The sequence below is a fragment of the Danio rerio genome, chromosome 11 (assembly GCF_052040795.2).
Source record: "Danio rerio strain M-AB ecotype USA chromosome 11, GRCz13ab, whole genome shotgun sequence".
NCBI lineage: Eukaryota > Metazoa > Chordata > Actinopteri > Cypriniformes > Danionidae > Danio > Danio rerio.
Window position 1 is genome coordinate 6,885,302 of NC_141031.1, and position 14,310 is coordinate 6,899,611.

The 14,310-nt window shown below is 36.4% G+C and overlaps 2 protein-coding genes across 10 annotated transcripts in view; both read left to right on the forward strand.

The window, feature by feature from the left end:
- Positions 1 to 14,310, forward strand: part of ranbp3a (RAN binding protein 3a) — a 1,280,039-nt gene that overhangs the window by 869,700 nt on the left and 396,029 nt on the right. The gene's annotated exons all lie outside the window — the stretch shown is intronic.
- pde4cb (phosphodiesterase 4C, cAMP-specific b) overlaps positions 1 to 14,310 on the forward strand; it is a 162,140-nt gene that overhangs the window by 137,852 nt on the left and 9,978 nt on the right. For all 8 annotated transcript variants that reach the window (XM_087273147.1, XM_087273146.1, XM_087273148.1 and 5 more), the window contains 9 exons: positions 3,697 to 3,733; positions 4,351 to 4,421; positions 4,523 to 4,572; positions 4,706 to 4,818; positions 7,913 to 8,006; positions 8,114 to 8,283; positions 11,386 to 11,484; positions 11,634 to 11,798; positions 12,150 to 12,249. In XM_087273147.1, the coding sequence (XP_087129273.1) occupies positions 3,697 to 3,733; positions 4,351 to 4,421; positions 4,523 to 4,572; positions 4,706 to 4,818; positions 7,913 to 8,006; positions 8,114 to 8,283; positions 11,386 to 11,484; positions 11,634 to 11,798; positions 12,150 to 12,249 (899 nt within the window). The remainder of the gene's footprint in view (positions 1 to 3,696; positions 3,734 to 4,350; positions 4,422 to 4,522; positions 4,573 to 4,705; positions 4,819 to 7,912; positions 8,007 to 8,113; positions 8,284 to 11,385; positions 11,485 to 11,633; positions 11,799 to 12,149; positions 12,250 to 14,310) is intronic.

The window sequence follows — 14,310 nt, forward strand, 5'->3', positions numbered from 1 at the left end:
ACGAACACTATGTCATACCACCCCGCTGTTCCTTTTTGCGCTTACCAGCTGACCGCTTACCACTGTATGGACGGCTTTCCTGCTGTTAGCAGTTTATCCAGTGGCTCACCATGTCCATTGGCAGACTTAAGATGCAGAAAGGAGTTTATCAAGACAACGGAGTTTAACTTCAGCAAAGAACGGTTCCAGAAAGCGGGTACGACAAAAACAGAAGCCAAATATAAAACAAACAAGTAAAAATCAGGATGAGAATTTGGTAAAATGTGAAAACGTGGTAAAAACCAGGCGAAGGCTTTTCTCTTTCTGGACTGCTATTTAAAACTGTCGGTTGGGTTTAGGGACGGAAGAGGGTGGGTCAGTCGATCAGTCAGTCAGTCAGTAGTCGACAGCGGCCTCTGGTGGATTTACGGGAGAACAGCAGGCACAAAATGAACTCACGAGAGAAATTTGAGATGTGAAAAAGCATACACGGCGGCCCCTGGTGGATTCGCGAAAATAAAAACTCCAGAAAAAAATGTAGCTCCTGGGACGTATTTGGCGCTCTCCAGAAATTTATATGGCGTTACAGTTTCAGGATGAGCCTGGGTTTTTTTATGTGATATTCCAGTTTTGTGCATAAATCTAATTCACATCTGTTGTCTAGCTACTAGCTATTGTCTTTTACATGATTTCTTGCTTATTTAATACTTCATTTTTTGACATATGGGTAATTTATTTCCACTTTTATAAAAATTGGAACTATCATAGTTTAAACATGGAATAGAATTGTGAAAGAATTTGCAGTTGTTGTAGATGTGTAAATATCCACCCGCTTCGAATGATATCACTCGATTTAATGGGCATTATTAGTGATTATCAGCTGATAGATATGGGCCAGTAGGGGCCTTCTGCACCTACTGGTTTTTCTCAAAAGGCTGTTATTATCCATTCACATGGTTTATCAGCTGTACTAATAGAGAAGACTGCAGATACAGATCTGTTTTTACATCACTGTGATGGTTGGGTTTAGGGTTGGGTTAGGGGTAGACGTTAATAAAATAAAATTAATCTCGTTAACTTCCGGCCGCAGCCGTATGTGATTTTTAGTTGATTGACCATGTGGATGAATGATAACAGCCTTCTGAGCCTACTAGTCAGCGCAGAAGGCCCCTACTGACCCATATCTATAAGCTGATAACCACTGATAACGCCCATTCAGTTGAATGATAACATCCAAATGCATCTCTGAATCAGTGTGCATCGGGGTTTCCCAGTACTAGGTTGTGGCTGGAAAGGCATCCTCTGTGTAAAACATATGCTGGAAGAGTTGCCGATTTCATTCCGTGGCGGCCTCTGAAATACAGTCTAAGCCGAATGAAAATGAATGAATAGTAGTCAGTTAAATAGACGTATATCATTCATTTGTTGCTTAAATGACAATTTAAGCACTGCACTACTAATTTAAGCATTCAGAGGTAATTCAACAATAATAATGACTCATAATTCAATGTTAGTGCCGGGCCTGCAGATTAGAGAGAAGTTTTTACATCTCATTGATGAAAATTTCTGTTATTTATGTTATATAAATGTTTTGGCCATGTCCAACTTTCTTAAAAGATGTGTTTAACAGCAGGCCTAAACAGCTGGAGTTGATCATCATGCATATGCTCGACTAGGAGTGCAGCAATTAAAAATGTTTTAATTAAAATATCACTAAAATCAACATTAATAATGCATCAACATTCAATGTGGCGTTACGGTGGTGCAGTGGGTAGCACGATCACCTCATAGCAAAAATGGTTGCTGGTTCGAACTATCTATAATATGGCACTCCAATTCATCCAGAGATTTTATCAGTGACTTAAAACCCTGCTGAAAACCCCAGCATATGCCGGTAAGGTATGTTTTGATGCTGTTTTCAATGCTGGTCTCAATGATGGTCATTTCCATATGAACTGCACGCTCACCGAGGGCGGGATCATGTTCACTGTAATGAAGCTATACAGGAGAATCCGTACCAGTCCTTACGTATTAAATAAAAAGAGATTATTTGTTTTCGACTTGCATTGATTAATGCAAAAGTAGACATATCAAGCTTTCTTTAGATACATCTGTCATGTTTCTTTGTTGAGTATTTGCAGAGTTTCAGTTCATTTTAATGACGTGTTTTTCCTGACAGTCTACATCTTGCGCGCGCCTCATGCAGGCTATTTGTAATATTGAAGCTTTGTGAGCGTGATAGCATTAACTCTAATGAGCTCAGACTGAGAAACTAGACATAGCGTTGGTTCAATACTGATTACTTTATCTAACAATATTTGTTTGTTTTCAACATGCACTGGCTGCATTTAAAAGTAGACACTTCAAGCTTTCTAGAGATATACATCCTGTGTCTGTTCGTTTTGTTTTTGCGGAGTTTCAGCAAATTTTGCTAAGGCGTTTCTAAAAACAGCTCAAGGAGAGAGAAAAGACATAATGCCTACATTGGTAATTATCCAGTCAACCTCTGCAGACCTAGTACCAGGTCCGTAAAGTCATCGACTTTCGCTTTAAGATTTAAAGGGCTAGCATTGCATCATTTTCATATTTTTCATATGGTTCAAAAATGAAACATGTTCAAGATATAGCGCAAATGAAAGCTCTTGCCGGTGCACCTCCAGTTCTAGCATTCTTTTTACTGAATTATATTCACATATCAAACAGTTGTCGAATGAATTATGGTGTTTCCATGGCGCAGAAGTGGAAACAATACATTTATGATCAATAAGCAGCCCCAGATAGCACAGACAGCTGTCATCTCTTACCTTATGCTGTGTGCTTCAGGGCCACTTCTCCTCTGTTTTTGAGGTGATGTGCATAAATAATCCTTTTATATGTCTGACGTGGTCCAAACGCAGTGAATTATGTTTGATCAAACAAAAGAATAGTAAAATATGAAACAATGATCGATCCCTGTGGCTTGTATAGCACCTCTCATCAGTTGGAGCACAATAACTTTTGCATAGATTATGGTAGAGACATTTTTCTTTTTTCTAGGATAACAGACATGTGCAGGAACCAACAAAATTAATTACAGCAACCTAGACCACACACCTAAAAGGTACACATTTCACATTTAAGTTTATAAAAAAAATATATATATAAAGCGCCTCTTTTTTTGGGTGTTTATTATAACACAGACAACATCAGATATTTTATATACTTTCAATAGTGTTTAATGAAAATTCAAAGGGTTTTCTTTAAAATGATACCAAATTTTTGCATTTACGCCTCTGCATGTGGATTTGGGAAGCTTTTAAATTTGGTTAGGCAAAATCCAGGTGGAAATCCCAAAATAGCAGTAGAGTTTAACTGGTTATCCTTGTTTTGCAAAAGCTCACACGTTTGTTCTCATTGTGTGTGTACACAATAAAAAATAGACACCTAACAGATTCGATTGATGTATTGATCTTATCTGTACGATCAAAACTGAAAGTAATTCAAGTTCATTTCAGCTTTAAGCGGTGAAAACTTAGAACGCGTATACATGGTCTTCGACCCCTGGGGGTTAAAAGCATATGCTGGAGTTTTCAGCAGGGAAAGAATTCCCAAAAGTGTGATTTGTGAGGTAAACCAAACTGCAAAATAGCATTAAACGTAAATTCAGTGACTATTGATTCATTATTTGTTAAATTCGTAATTTAATGATAATTATTGTTGATATCTTGTCTTTTGCAGTCATGGAGAGGACATGATTGTAACGCCATTTGCTCAGGTCAGTTGGGTGCTTATTAATTGTATTAAATACATTATGCAATACTATATACTGTATGTGCCACAACCTTAAATGCCTTGCAGTAAAAACAGTCATTTACAGTGCATCCGGAAGATCTTCATAGCGCTTCACTTTTCCCACATTTTTTATGTTACAGCCTTATTCCAAAATGGTTTAAATTCAAATTATAATTGAATTATTTCAATTTATTCCTGTAAATTAATCGTTCCTTGTCAATGATCCTTCATGAATCGAACTTTATTTTCGCTGTTTAATATGTGGAAGGCCAAAAAAAGTACAAAAATAAATAAATAATAATAATAAATAAATAAATAAACTTAAATATTAACTCTATTAAAAATAAATCAAATGTACAATATTTTGTGTGTGACAAATAAACTAGAGTTTGAATTTCATCTATGTTTAGCTGCTTTGACACATATTTAAGTTGTAAAAAGCGCTATAAAAATAAAGTTGAATTGAATTGTGTGTGTGTGTGTGTGTGTGTGTGTGTGTGTGTGTGTGTGTGTGTGTGTGTGTGTGTGTGTGTGTGTGTGTGTGTGTGTGTGTGTGTGTGTGTGTGTGTGTGTGTGTGTGTGTGTGTGTGTGTGCTGTAGGTTCTTGCCAGTCTACGTACAGTGAGAGGAAATGTTGCAGCTTTAACCCACATGCAAGACAGAAGCAACAAGTGAGTCTGTAGCCAAAATATCTAAATGTTAGTAAATGGCAGAATTAATAAAAGATTTATGACATTAATTGTCTTTTTCGATTTTTATTTTTCTATATTAGGAGACCATCAGGCACTAACCCTCAATCTGCCTGTAAAACAAACCTTTCCGGTGAGTGGCCTACCCTTTAATGCTGTAGACCTGTACACCGAATTTTATAGTGGTCACCAGAGATGCAGATGGCTTTTGTGTTTCATTGTAACACATTTTGGATTGTTTTGACATCTGAGATTTGTTTTTCTAGATGAAGCATATCAAAAACTGACCGTCGAGACTCTTGAAGAGCTGGACTGGTGTTTGGACCAGCTGGAGACACTGCAAACACGTCACTCCGTCAGTGAAATGGCCTCCAATAAGGTATTTAAAGAAATATTTCATCCAGAAATGGAAACCACTATGCACTATTGTTAATTTTCTTTATCTTTTGTTTATTTGAAGTATGCATGAGGAAAATTAAATAATAAATAAATAAATAAAATAATAAATTAATAAATAAATAATACATTTAATAAAATAAATAAATTAAATTATATAAATAAATTAAATTAAATAAATAAATAAAAAATAATTTAAATATAAATGTTGACTTTTTATTATTTTCGATTATTTGAGTATACTGCAAAAATTGGGACAGAGGCCAAATAAAAGTGAGAAGGTTGTAGAATATACTATTTAAACCGTTTTGAAGCAGTCCACAAATAATGGCTAGTTCACACAACAGAAGCTCAATTTAGGCCTGATTTGCAAGTTAACAAGCTTGCCGACAGATCGGGCTGTGATTAGGGGAAAATCAGTGGCCGCTTTTCTGGGCGCAGTGTTTATGTGTGAATTACTGAATGACGCATCAAAGACTCGTTGCCGGCACCTCACAAACAAAAATTCAACATCTAGCATGCTAAATAATCCATATCTGTTAGCCGACTCGACCCCACGTAAGTTCAGATGTAGTGATGAACTGCAGCTAATGACTAGTGCCAGATGGAATCTGTGGACGTTTTTTGCTATTTCTGCTGAGAATTTTGGTAAAAGTCTGCGGATTTCTGCGGAATTATTTTGGGAGTATCATAACTAAAATCTTAATATATGAAATAAAAATAATATCTTTTCAACTTTTATTTAATGTTTAAAATGCAAATCCAATTAGATTCACTTTATTTGGTAAATAAAGCAAGTTTGTCATGTAATATATCTAGTAAAAGACAGAAAATAATACTGTACAAACTGCATTGTACATAAATTAGATGAACATTTTCATATTAGTTAATAATATTACTGAAATTAATTTTTAAAAAATGAAAAAATTTAGATTTACACACATTTACTCAAGTAAATACACAAAATTCAGATTCCGGATTGGCCTACCAATGACAAAGCAAGTCATGAATGAATGGCCTTTGTGTTCAAAAGCTCAACAGATTTAACCAATAAGCAAGCTAAGTGGCCACTTAGGGCCCCAGGAAATCTGAGGGCACCCAAATAAATACCTAAAAGTATAAATGATACCTATAAATTATATATAACAATTTATAAAAATTTCAATTTGAGTGTAACAGCTGCACAAATGTGTCCCCCATTTTCAATCATGGAGCAGTCCAGCAGTCAAATCAGTAAAGATTTAATTTTCAAAATAAAATGGTTCTTTACTTATTTTTAGTTGTGAATTCATTCATTCAATCATTCATTCATTCATTCATTCATTCATTCATTCATTCATTCATTCATTCATTCATTCATTCATTTTCTTTTCAGCTTAGTCCCTTTATTAATCTGTGGTTGCCAACGCGGAATGAACCGCCTAGTTGTGAATTCATAGAAAACAAGATAAAAAACAAGAAAACAAATAGTTTTAAAGGTTTTACAAGGTGCTTTACATGTGTTTTTATTATTCTGCATTAAGAGAAAAGGTGAGTGAATGTTATAAGAAAAAAAAACAGCAAAATAATAATAAATGGGCCCCATGGCTAGAGTTGCTTTGGGCCCTAATATCAAAATAATAATAAATCTGCCCCTGGTCATTTCAGTAAATGAGGGTTAGTAATGTCATGACTATTTCGAAGTGTTTAGAACAAGTAGACAAACATCTGTAGCTGTTTCCGAAATCCTCCCTTATACCCTTAAATAGTGCACTGTTTGAAGGAGCAGCCATTGTTTTTGGTGTCCAAAACCATAGATGACGATATCAATCCAACAATGTTCCGCCATAGCGAATATACAACCAATGCTACAAAAAAAATACCCTTAATACACTGTGAAAGATCCAATATCCTTCAAAAACTAAATTAAATTCTCTCCGTTAAACAACATAACATAGTTTGATTGTTTTCTTAATAAGTTCATTAAATCATACCATATTTTCATCTCTTATAGTTTCTTCTAAATGACTTCTTGCTGGTTCATATTTCTGATAATGTATCATGACCTGTTTTACTGTTTCTTCTTGCCCACAATAATGACAACAATTGACAACAATTATCTCCAAAACCAAAGCCTCAATATTATTACTCCCTTCTATTACTTCCAGTAAAGCTCATTTCTCCCACTTTCCTTTGGATTTTATGAAACCATTGACCCTTTCTAGTTTCTAATCATTGTCTTTCAGTCATTTTCTTTCAGCCTCTTTTTAATGATCCATACATTCATTTTCTTGTCGGCTTAGTCCCTTTATTAATCCGGGGTCGCCACAGCGTAATGAACCGCCAACTTATCCAGCAAGTTTTTTACGCAGCGGATGCCCTTCCAGCCGCAACCCATCTCTGGGAAACATCCACACACACGTTCACACACACACTCATACACTATGGACAATTTAGCCTACCCAATTCACCTGTACCACATGTCTTTGGACTGTGGGGGAAACCGGAGCACCCGGAGGAAACCCACGCGAAGGCAGGGAGAACATGCAAACTCCACACAGAAACACCAACTGAGCCAAGGTTCGAACCAGTTCGACAGCACTACCTACTGCGCCACTGCCTTGCCATGATCCATACAAAACTCACCAATTTGTGCAGCTTAAATAGACGTGGGAAACTGGTTAGTCCATAATCAGTTCCTAGGCACAGGGTGTTATGGGAGATGGAGTCTCGTATGGAAAAGGTGTTGGAGACCTCTAGTGGTGATTGGGAATTTATAACAGGATTTCAATAAATTTCAAGTTCAAAAGTTCACCATGGTGGAAGGAAAGTACCAAAAAGTAAATAAACAATCATGAAAATTCTGTATTTTGTTTAAATACACCTAAAAATAGTGACGTTCACTTAGTGTTTAGGCTAAAATAGCTCTAACTAAAAATGGGAAAAGTCCAAATTCTCTTCTGTTATGTTCTGATCTACTGTTGAAAGCCAATTTGTCCATATCATTTGCTGTCATTAATATTATTACACTGATATTACTCAAATCATGTCATAATTTTGTTGTAAATATTTTACTCTTTTGTTTTTATTCTTCTTAGTTTAAAAGAATGCTCAACAGGGAACTTACTCAGCTGTCGGAGACCAGCCGCTCAGGAAACCAGGTGTCGGAGTTCATAGCAAGCACAATATTACGTGAGTGACAAGAATTAATATATAATTATAGCTGTGTGTTTACAGTCACTTATTAATTCTTACATTCTGAATGTAACTTTTACACACTCATTGTGTTTGTGCTGCAGAAAAACAGTACGATGTGGAGCTTCTGTCGGCAGCATGTAAGGAGGAGAAGAAGCGTCGGCCGATGTCTCAGATTAGCGGAGTGAGAAAACTAAGCCCCAGTCCGAGTCTCCCCCCAACATGCATCCCGCGGTTTGGTGTCAACACGCAGCACGAGAGCCTCCTGGCCAAGGTGTGCCTTCATTTATAGTATTATTTCAGACTGTGATTTCTATAGTGTCAGAGAAAGCTCAAACATGTTGAAAAGCAAGAAAACAAATGTAAATAGACAATCATTAATAAAAAAAAAATACATTTTTACCATTAGAAGCTGGTTATATTCACACACTGTTGCCACACAACTGTTTAAACCCTTTATAAAAGTGATTTTTGCATCAAATAGGTCTACTTTAAAACTAAAACAAAGTTTTTTTCCTGAAAACAATCTAAATTTAACTATTAACAGATGAACATGTTGTATATACTTTACTTTCTGCTTCTCCTGGGGTCCGTTCTTCGTACCTCGCTTAAATGATCTAAGATGATTTTGCCGATCCTGGATCTTTTCATCTCGATAACTCATCTCTCGCTAATTTGGTTCTTCAAACAAGTTCGCGAATCAGATTAGAATGTCTGGATGAACTGATCTGAGATCGCTGCGTGTGTTGTGAAGGACAGATCTATCGATCCTAGAAATCATGATCAGCATTGCAACGATTGGCTGACGGCACAGCAGCGTAATGACATCATCTGATTAATATTCAATTATCCATGTAAGCAAAATTACATCAAATTAGCAGCAAACGGCTTGTTAAATATGACACGCAATAACCTTCGACATTTGTTGTGAGCTGCAGGCTTCACACTTTCATGTGTCAAGAGTATTCATCATGTATTTCAATGCATATCAATGTATTTAGTTCTACATTAAGAAAATATTTTCTTTATTATAGTAGCCGTTTTTTTAATCGCTGTATGGAATAACTGGATGTTTACAAAAGAATTTTGATATTGGTAAAGGCGTCTGCAACTTTTGTGAAGCATCAAATCACTGGCATATTAACTGTCAAAACATGTTCATGACTGAATTAATGTATTATTTCTTTTTTTTTTAAGAAGTCACATGTTCTGCATTTCTATCATCATACACAAATTGTACTAAAGCGATCTAAAAAGTTCATATCAATAAATTTTCTCTTTGTACTTTCATTTCGAGGGTGCAGATTGCATAAGGTTTCTTAATATAACTTTATTTTATTAATAACTATAACTTTATATATATAGTTAAATTTTTTTTACTATTTTCCCAAGTGTATATAACTACTACTGTAAGAAAATATAATAATTTGGTACTTTCTCTATTATCTTTGCTTGAACTAAGCCGATCTAATCCTGTTTATATGAATTGAACCTGCTTCCGATCAGGTTTGAGCTAGCAGAACTGTTGCTATGACAACAACTCGCAGATCAGCTTTGAAGAACGAAACGATCCCGGATCATGTCAAATCGTCAATAACCAAATCCAGCTAACTGAGTAATCCACGTACGAAGAACGTGATGACTTTATTTTGATTTGATCCTGTTTTATAGACATTTTTAATGTTTGACATATCTACCTTGTAATTGAAAGATTCCTGGGAGAAAGATTTAGACATTCAAATTACCAATGAGAACTGGAAAAAGTCTATCAAAGTCCTAAATACATGTTCTATTAACTCAAGACACCAACTAATCAAATATAAAGTAGTACATCGGCTTCATTATTCTGGAGTTAAGCTTAATAAATTGTTCCCCTCCATCTCCTCTTAATGTAACAAATGTGATTCTGCAGAAGGCTCCTAAGGACATCTTTTTTGTTCCTGCCCAAACGATTTGGCGAAATTTTCAGATTTTTTCTCTAAGGCTTATTTTTGTGAGCTATCCCCTGATCCAGCCAATAGTATCAGGATGCAGCCTATTTGATGCAAGCTGAGATTGCATCACTCAGCGATTAATTGTCAGACACAATGCACTCAATGGAGTAAGTGATGTCACTGTGACGGGTAGGGTTAGGGGTGGGGTTAGGTGAGTGCATTAAAAAGCATTGGATGCAGCTCAGATTGCGCTGCACCAGGTCTGCATCCAGACTCCTCTCAATCCAGCGATCACTGTTTTTGGTTGGTCTGACTCACTTTGTGGGTTCACTCATCAAATTAAAAAAAGCTTTCTGATATGGAATGGCGATAGCTAAAAAATGATTCTTTGTCTATGGGTAAAGGCATCAAAATCACTTTTTAAATAATGGCTTTCAGAATTTTCTAACACTTTACATTTAGAGAGACTCAGACACAATCTATCTGATAATATTGCTGGATCGAAGCCACCTGGAAACCCTTTTTTAATTACCTGTCAAATGCCAAGGATAACAGTTTAAAGGTATTACCCTGTCATCGTCTGCAAGATCACAACATTGCCTGTGCCCACTGGCTTAGATATAGCCACATTGCCTGTGCTCATTGGCTTAGATATAGCCGCATTGCCTGTGCCCACTGGCTTAGATATAGCGACGTTGCCTGCGCCCACTGGCCTAGATAAACTCATAAAAATAATGGTTTTAAAGTCTTTCTGTTTTTTTTTTGTTTTTTTTGCATTTCTTTTCTCTTTATAAATTGTTGTTACTTTTTGCAATTGTCTGTGTTGCTTTAAGGTCAAAATAAAAAAATATATAGTATTCAAAAATATTAATAGTTTCCACTTTGAAACAGGATTATTTTGCTTACCCTACTGATTTTTTTTTGCTTGTTATAGGTGAAATACTTACTTAACTCAGACTTATTGGGCCCTGTCATACACAGGCGCAATGCGGCGAAAGGCCACAAATTGTTTTCTTTCTAATGAAGGTTTCAGTTTTTAAACTTAAAGACAAAGTCCAGCATGTAAATAGCAAATGCACCATGGCGCAACTGGCTCTTAAAGGGAATGGAAGATGAGACTCTGATTGGTTTAATGCAGGTTATGCTCAAAACACATCCATCACTTAGTAAGAGAATAAGCACAACCCTGTTAGACCATGCGCCAGGGCGCAGATCGTATTTTTCCATCGTAAATAGCAAAAGTGGATTCGGACACATCCTTGGTTTTGTGCCATGTGCTTTAGACTTTGTGCCTAGATCGTTAAAATAGAGCCCTAAGAAAGAAAAACATGTTTTGCAGTGCACAGTTTCTCACTATTCTGACAAACACACACGCTGTTTCATTACTGATGATTGTATTATAAGTAGACTTGGACGTACAATGCCCATATTTTTCCCTCCAGGAGCTTGAGGACTTGGATCGATGGGGTATAGATATTTTTAAGATAGCAGAATATTCTGGAAATCGGCCACTGACAGTGATGATGTACACCATTTTTCAGGTAAAGACCGAAATATCTTATGAAAAAAACATGAAAAATGTTTACAGTAGACAATAAAGGAGAAAATCTTTCCTTTTTATCTCTGTACTTATTTTCATCGGCAAATTGATGTGGTATTTGAACATGTTAATGCTCTCTTTTATTCTCAGGAGCGAGATTTACTCAAAACCTTTAAAATCCCATCGGACACCTTCTTAACATTCCTGATGACCCTGGAAGATCACTACCATGCGGACGTGGCCTATCATAACAACATCCACGCAGCAGATGTTGTTCAGTCCACACACGTTCTTCTCTCCACACCTGCCCTAGAGGTCTACATGGATCCACACATACACACACACACATGGTGCTCATGGAAAATAACGGTCACACTTTATTTTGACGGCCTGTTTGTTGAATTTAAGTTAACTTGCATCAACCTACCAACTGACTCTCATTAGATTATAAGTAGACTGTTAGGTTGGGGTTAGGGTTAGTGTAAAATGACATGTACTTGCAAAGTTTCATATAGTCAGTTAAATGCCTGTTTAGCTGCAGTATCAACAGATATTAAGCAGATAGTCTGCTAATACTCAAATGGACCATCAAAATAAAGTGTTTCAGAAATAACTGCTAAATATACCTTTGCTAACACCATGTTATATTTGTTTTTTTATCTTTAGGATGTGTTCACAGACCTGGAGATCATGGCCGCTCTGTTTGCTAGCGCTATACATGATGTCGATCATCCAGGAGTGACCAACCAGTTCCTCATTAACACAAGTATGACTTTTTTTATATTATCCATGATTCCTATGATGGAATTGTAAAGGGTCTATGTCAGACATCGAAAGTTGGGGAGCTTTAGGGAGATATTCTTTTCTTTTTATATCTTCTAAGGCCGTGTCCACACTAATACATTATCATTTAAAAACACTTTTTTTTTTCTCTATTTCAACTTTGTAGGGTATTTTGAGCCAAAAATTCACATAGACGCTCTAGGGCAGGGGTCTCAAACTCAATTTACCTGGGGGTTGCTGGAGGCAGAGTCAGGGTGAGGCTGGGCTGCAGGTTTTCCAAAAGAAATTAATTATATTATTAATTATTATTAGTTCATTTTTTCATCTTATTTTGTGTTAAAATATAAAAATAAAAACAGAGATTTGAGAAGATTGGATTTTTTAAAACACAAAATAAGTAAAAAAAAATAAACAAATTAAAAAGTAATAAGAAAATAAATCAATCAGTAATAAATAGTAATAATAATAATAATACTATTAATAATAATAATATTAATTAATAATGGAATAAAATACCAGTGTATATCAAAGAGAGCAGCACTTTTAATCATTTTAAAACTGTTCTTAAAATTTGGCTCGAACAAAATCAAGTATGCAGCCACTGATTTGATTTCATTTCATTGACAATGATGTATTGTATTTATTGTATTGTAAGTGTGTATTGTATTGGTTATTACTGTTAAATTTATTACTTCCTGCCCAGGGACTACAGATGTAAATTAGCTTTATAGCTAACTCTGGCACAACATGTCATGTACATTGTACATTGTCCCTGTATAAATAAATAAATAAAAATGTATAAATATAAATAAAAAATAATAATTTATTGTTAGGCGAGGCAGTGGCACAGTAGGTAGTGCTGTCGCCTCACAGCAAGTAGGTCGCTGGATCGCTGGTTCGAACCTCGGCTCAGTTGGCGTTTCTGTGTGGAGTTTGCATGTTCTCCCTGCCTTCGCGTGGGTTTCCTCCGGGTGCTCCGGTTTCCCCCACAGTCTAAAGACATGCAGTACAGGTGAATTGGCTAAGCTGAATTGTCCATAATGTGTGTGTGAATGTGTGTGTGGATGTTTCCCAGAGATAGGTTGCGGCTGGAAGGGCATTCGCAAGGGACTAAGCCGACAAGAAAATGAATGAATGAATTTATTGTTATCCGTCATGCTGTTGTTACAGGAAAAGAAGCAACACTGTGTTGTTGTCATTTTGTTTTAACTACTTTTACATCATGTAGAAATATATGTAATGTTTATTGTGTGAGGCGATGCAAAGACGCAAATAAAAATGCAAGTAGTGCAATGCAAATGACCCACAAATAACGGTGCGACTCTATAGCGCCCCATTCAAACGGGGCTTCAGCGTCAACGCTTGACTGAAGGCGTGTCTGAAGTTGCGGCTGCAGCGTTTGTCATAGCAGCGTTGGCCAATGAAATTCTGTCAGCAATAGGCCACTGTCTAGCTGGTGTATTTGCATACAGCGATCTGATTGGCTGACGCTTCTGTCGGCTCTTGAAAAGTTGAGCTAGTCCCAACTTCTGCAGTGAGCAATGCCTCTGAAGTGGCGCCGACGGATCCACAATGCAGTTCGGCAACGCCTGACGACACCCATTCAAAGTGAATGGGAAGCGTTGACGCTGACGCCCTGTGTGAATGGGGCATAATTGGTCCGCATTACCGGGGACTCTTATTGCCAATATACAGGTGTCGATGTGTGACTGCAGACGACTACATTAGGCTGCATTGAGTTTCTTACTTTTCTTTTATCCTGCCTCGTACGCATCACTTTAATTTATTTTGTGCTCACTGCGCGCAAAACAATAACCACCAACCAATGAGAATGATTGTAAACGCAAGAAAGATGATTGGTTGAAAATATTGTTCAGGACCTGTAGTTAAACGTGAATTTTGCTTTAACTAGCACATGACTACAATCACAAGTTAATGCCGAATCAATTAAAATAAATACCGGAAAGTAAAAAACAAATATCTGACATTTCCTGGAACAGGATCTGGCAAGATCCTGCTCAAATTAAGCACTGATTTATATACA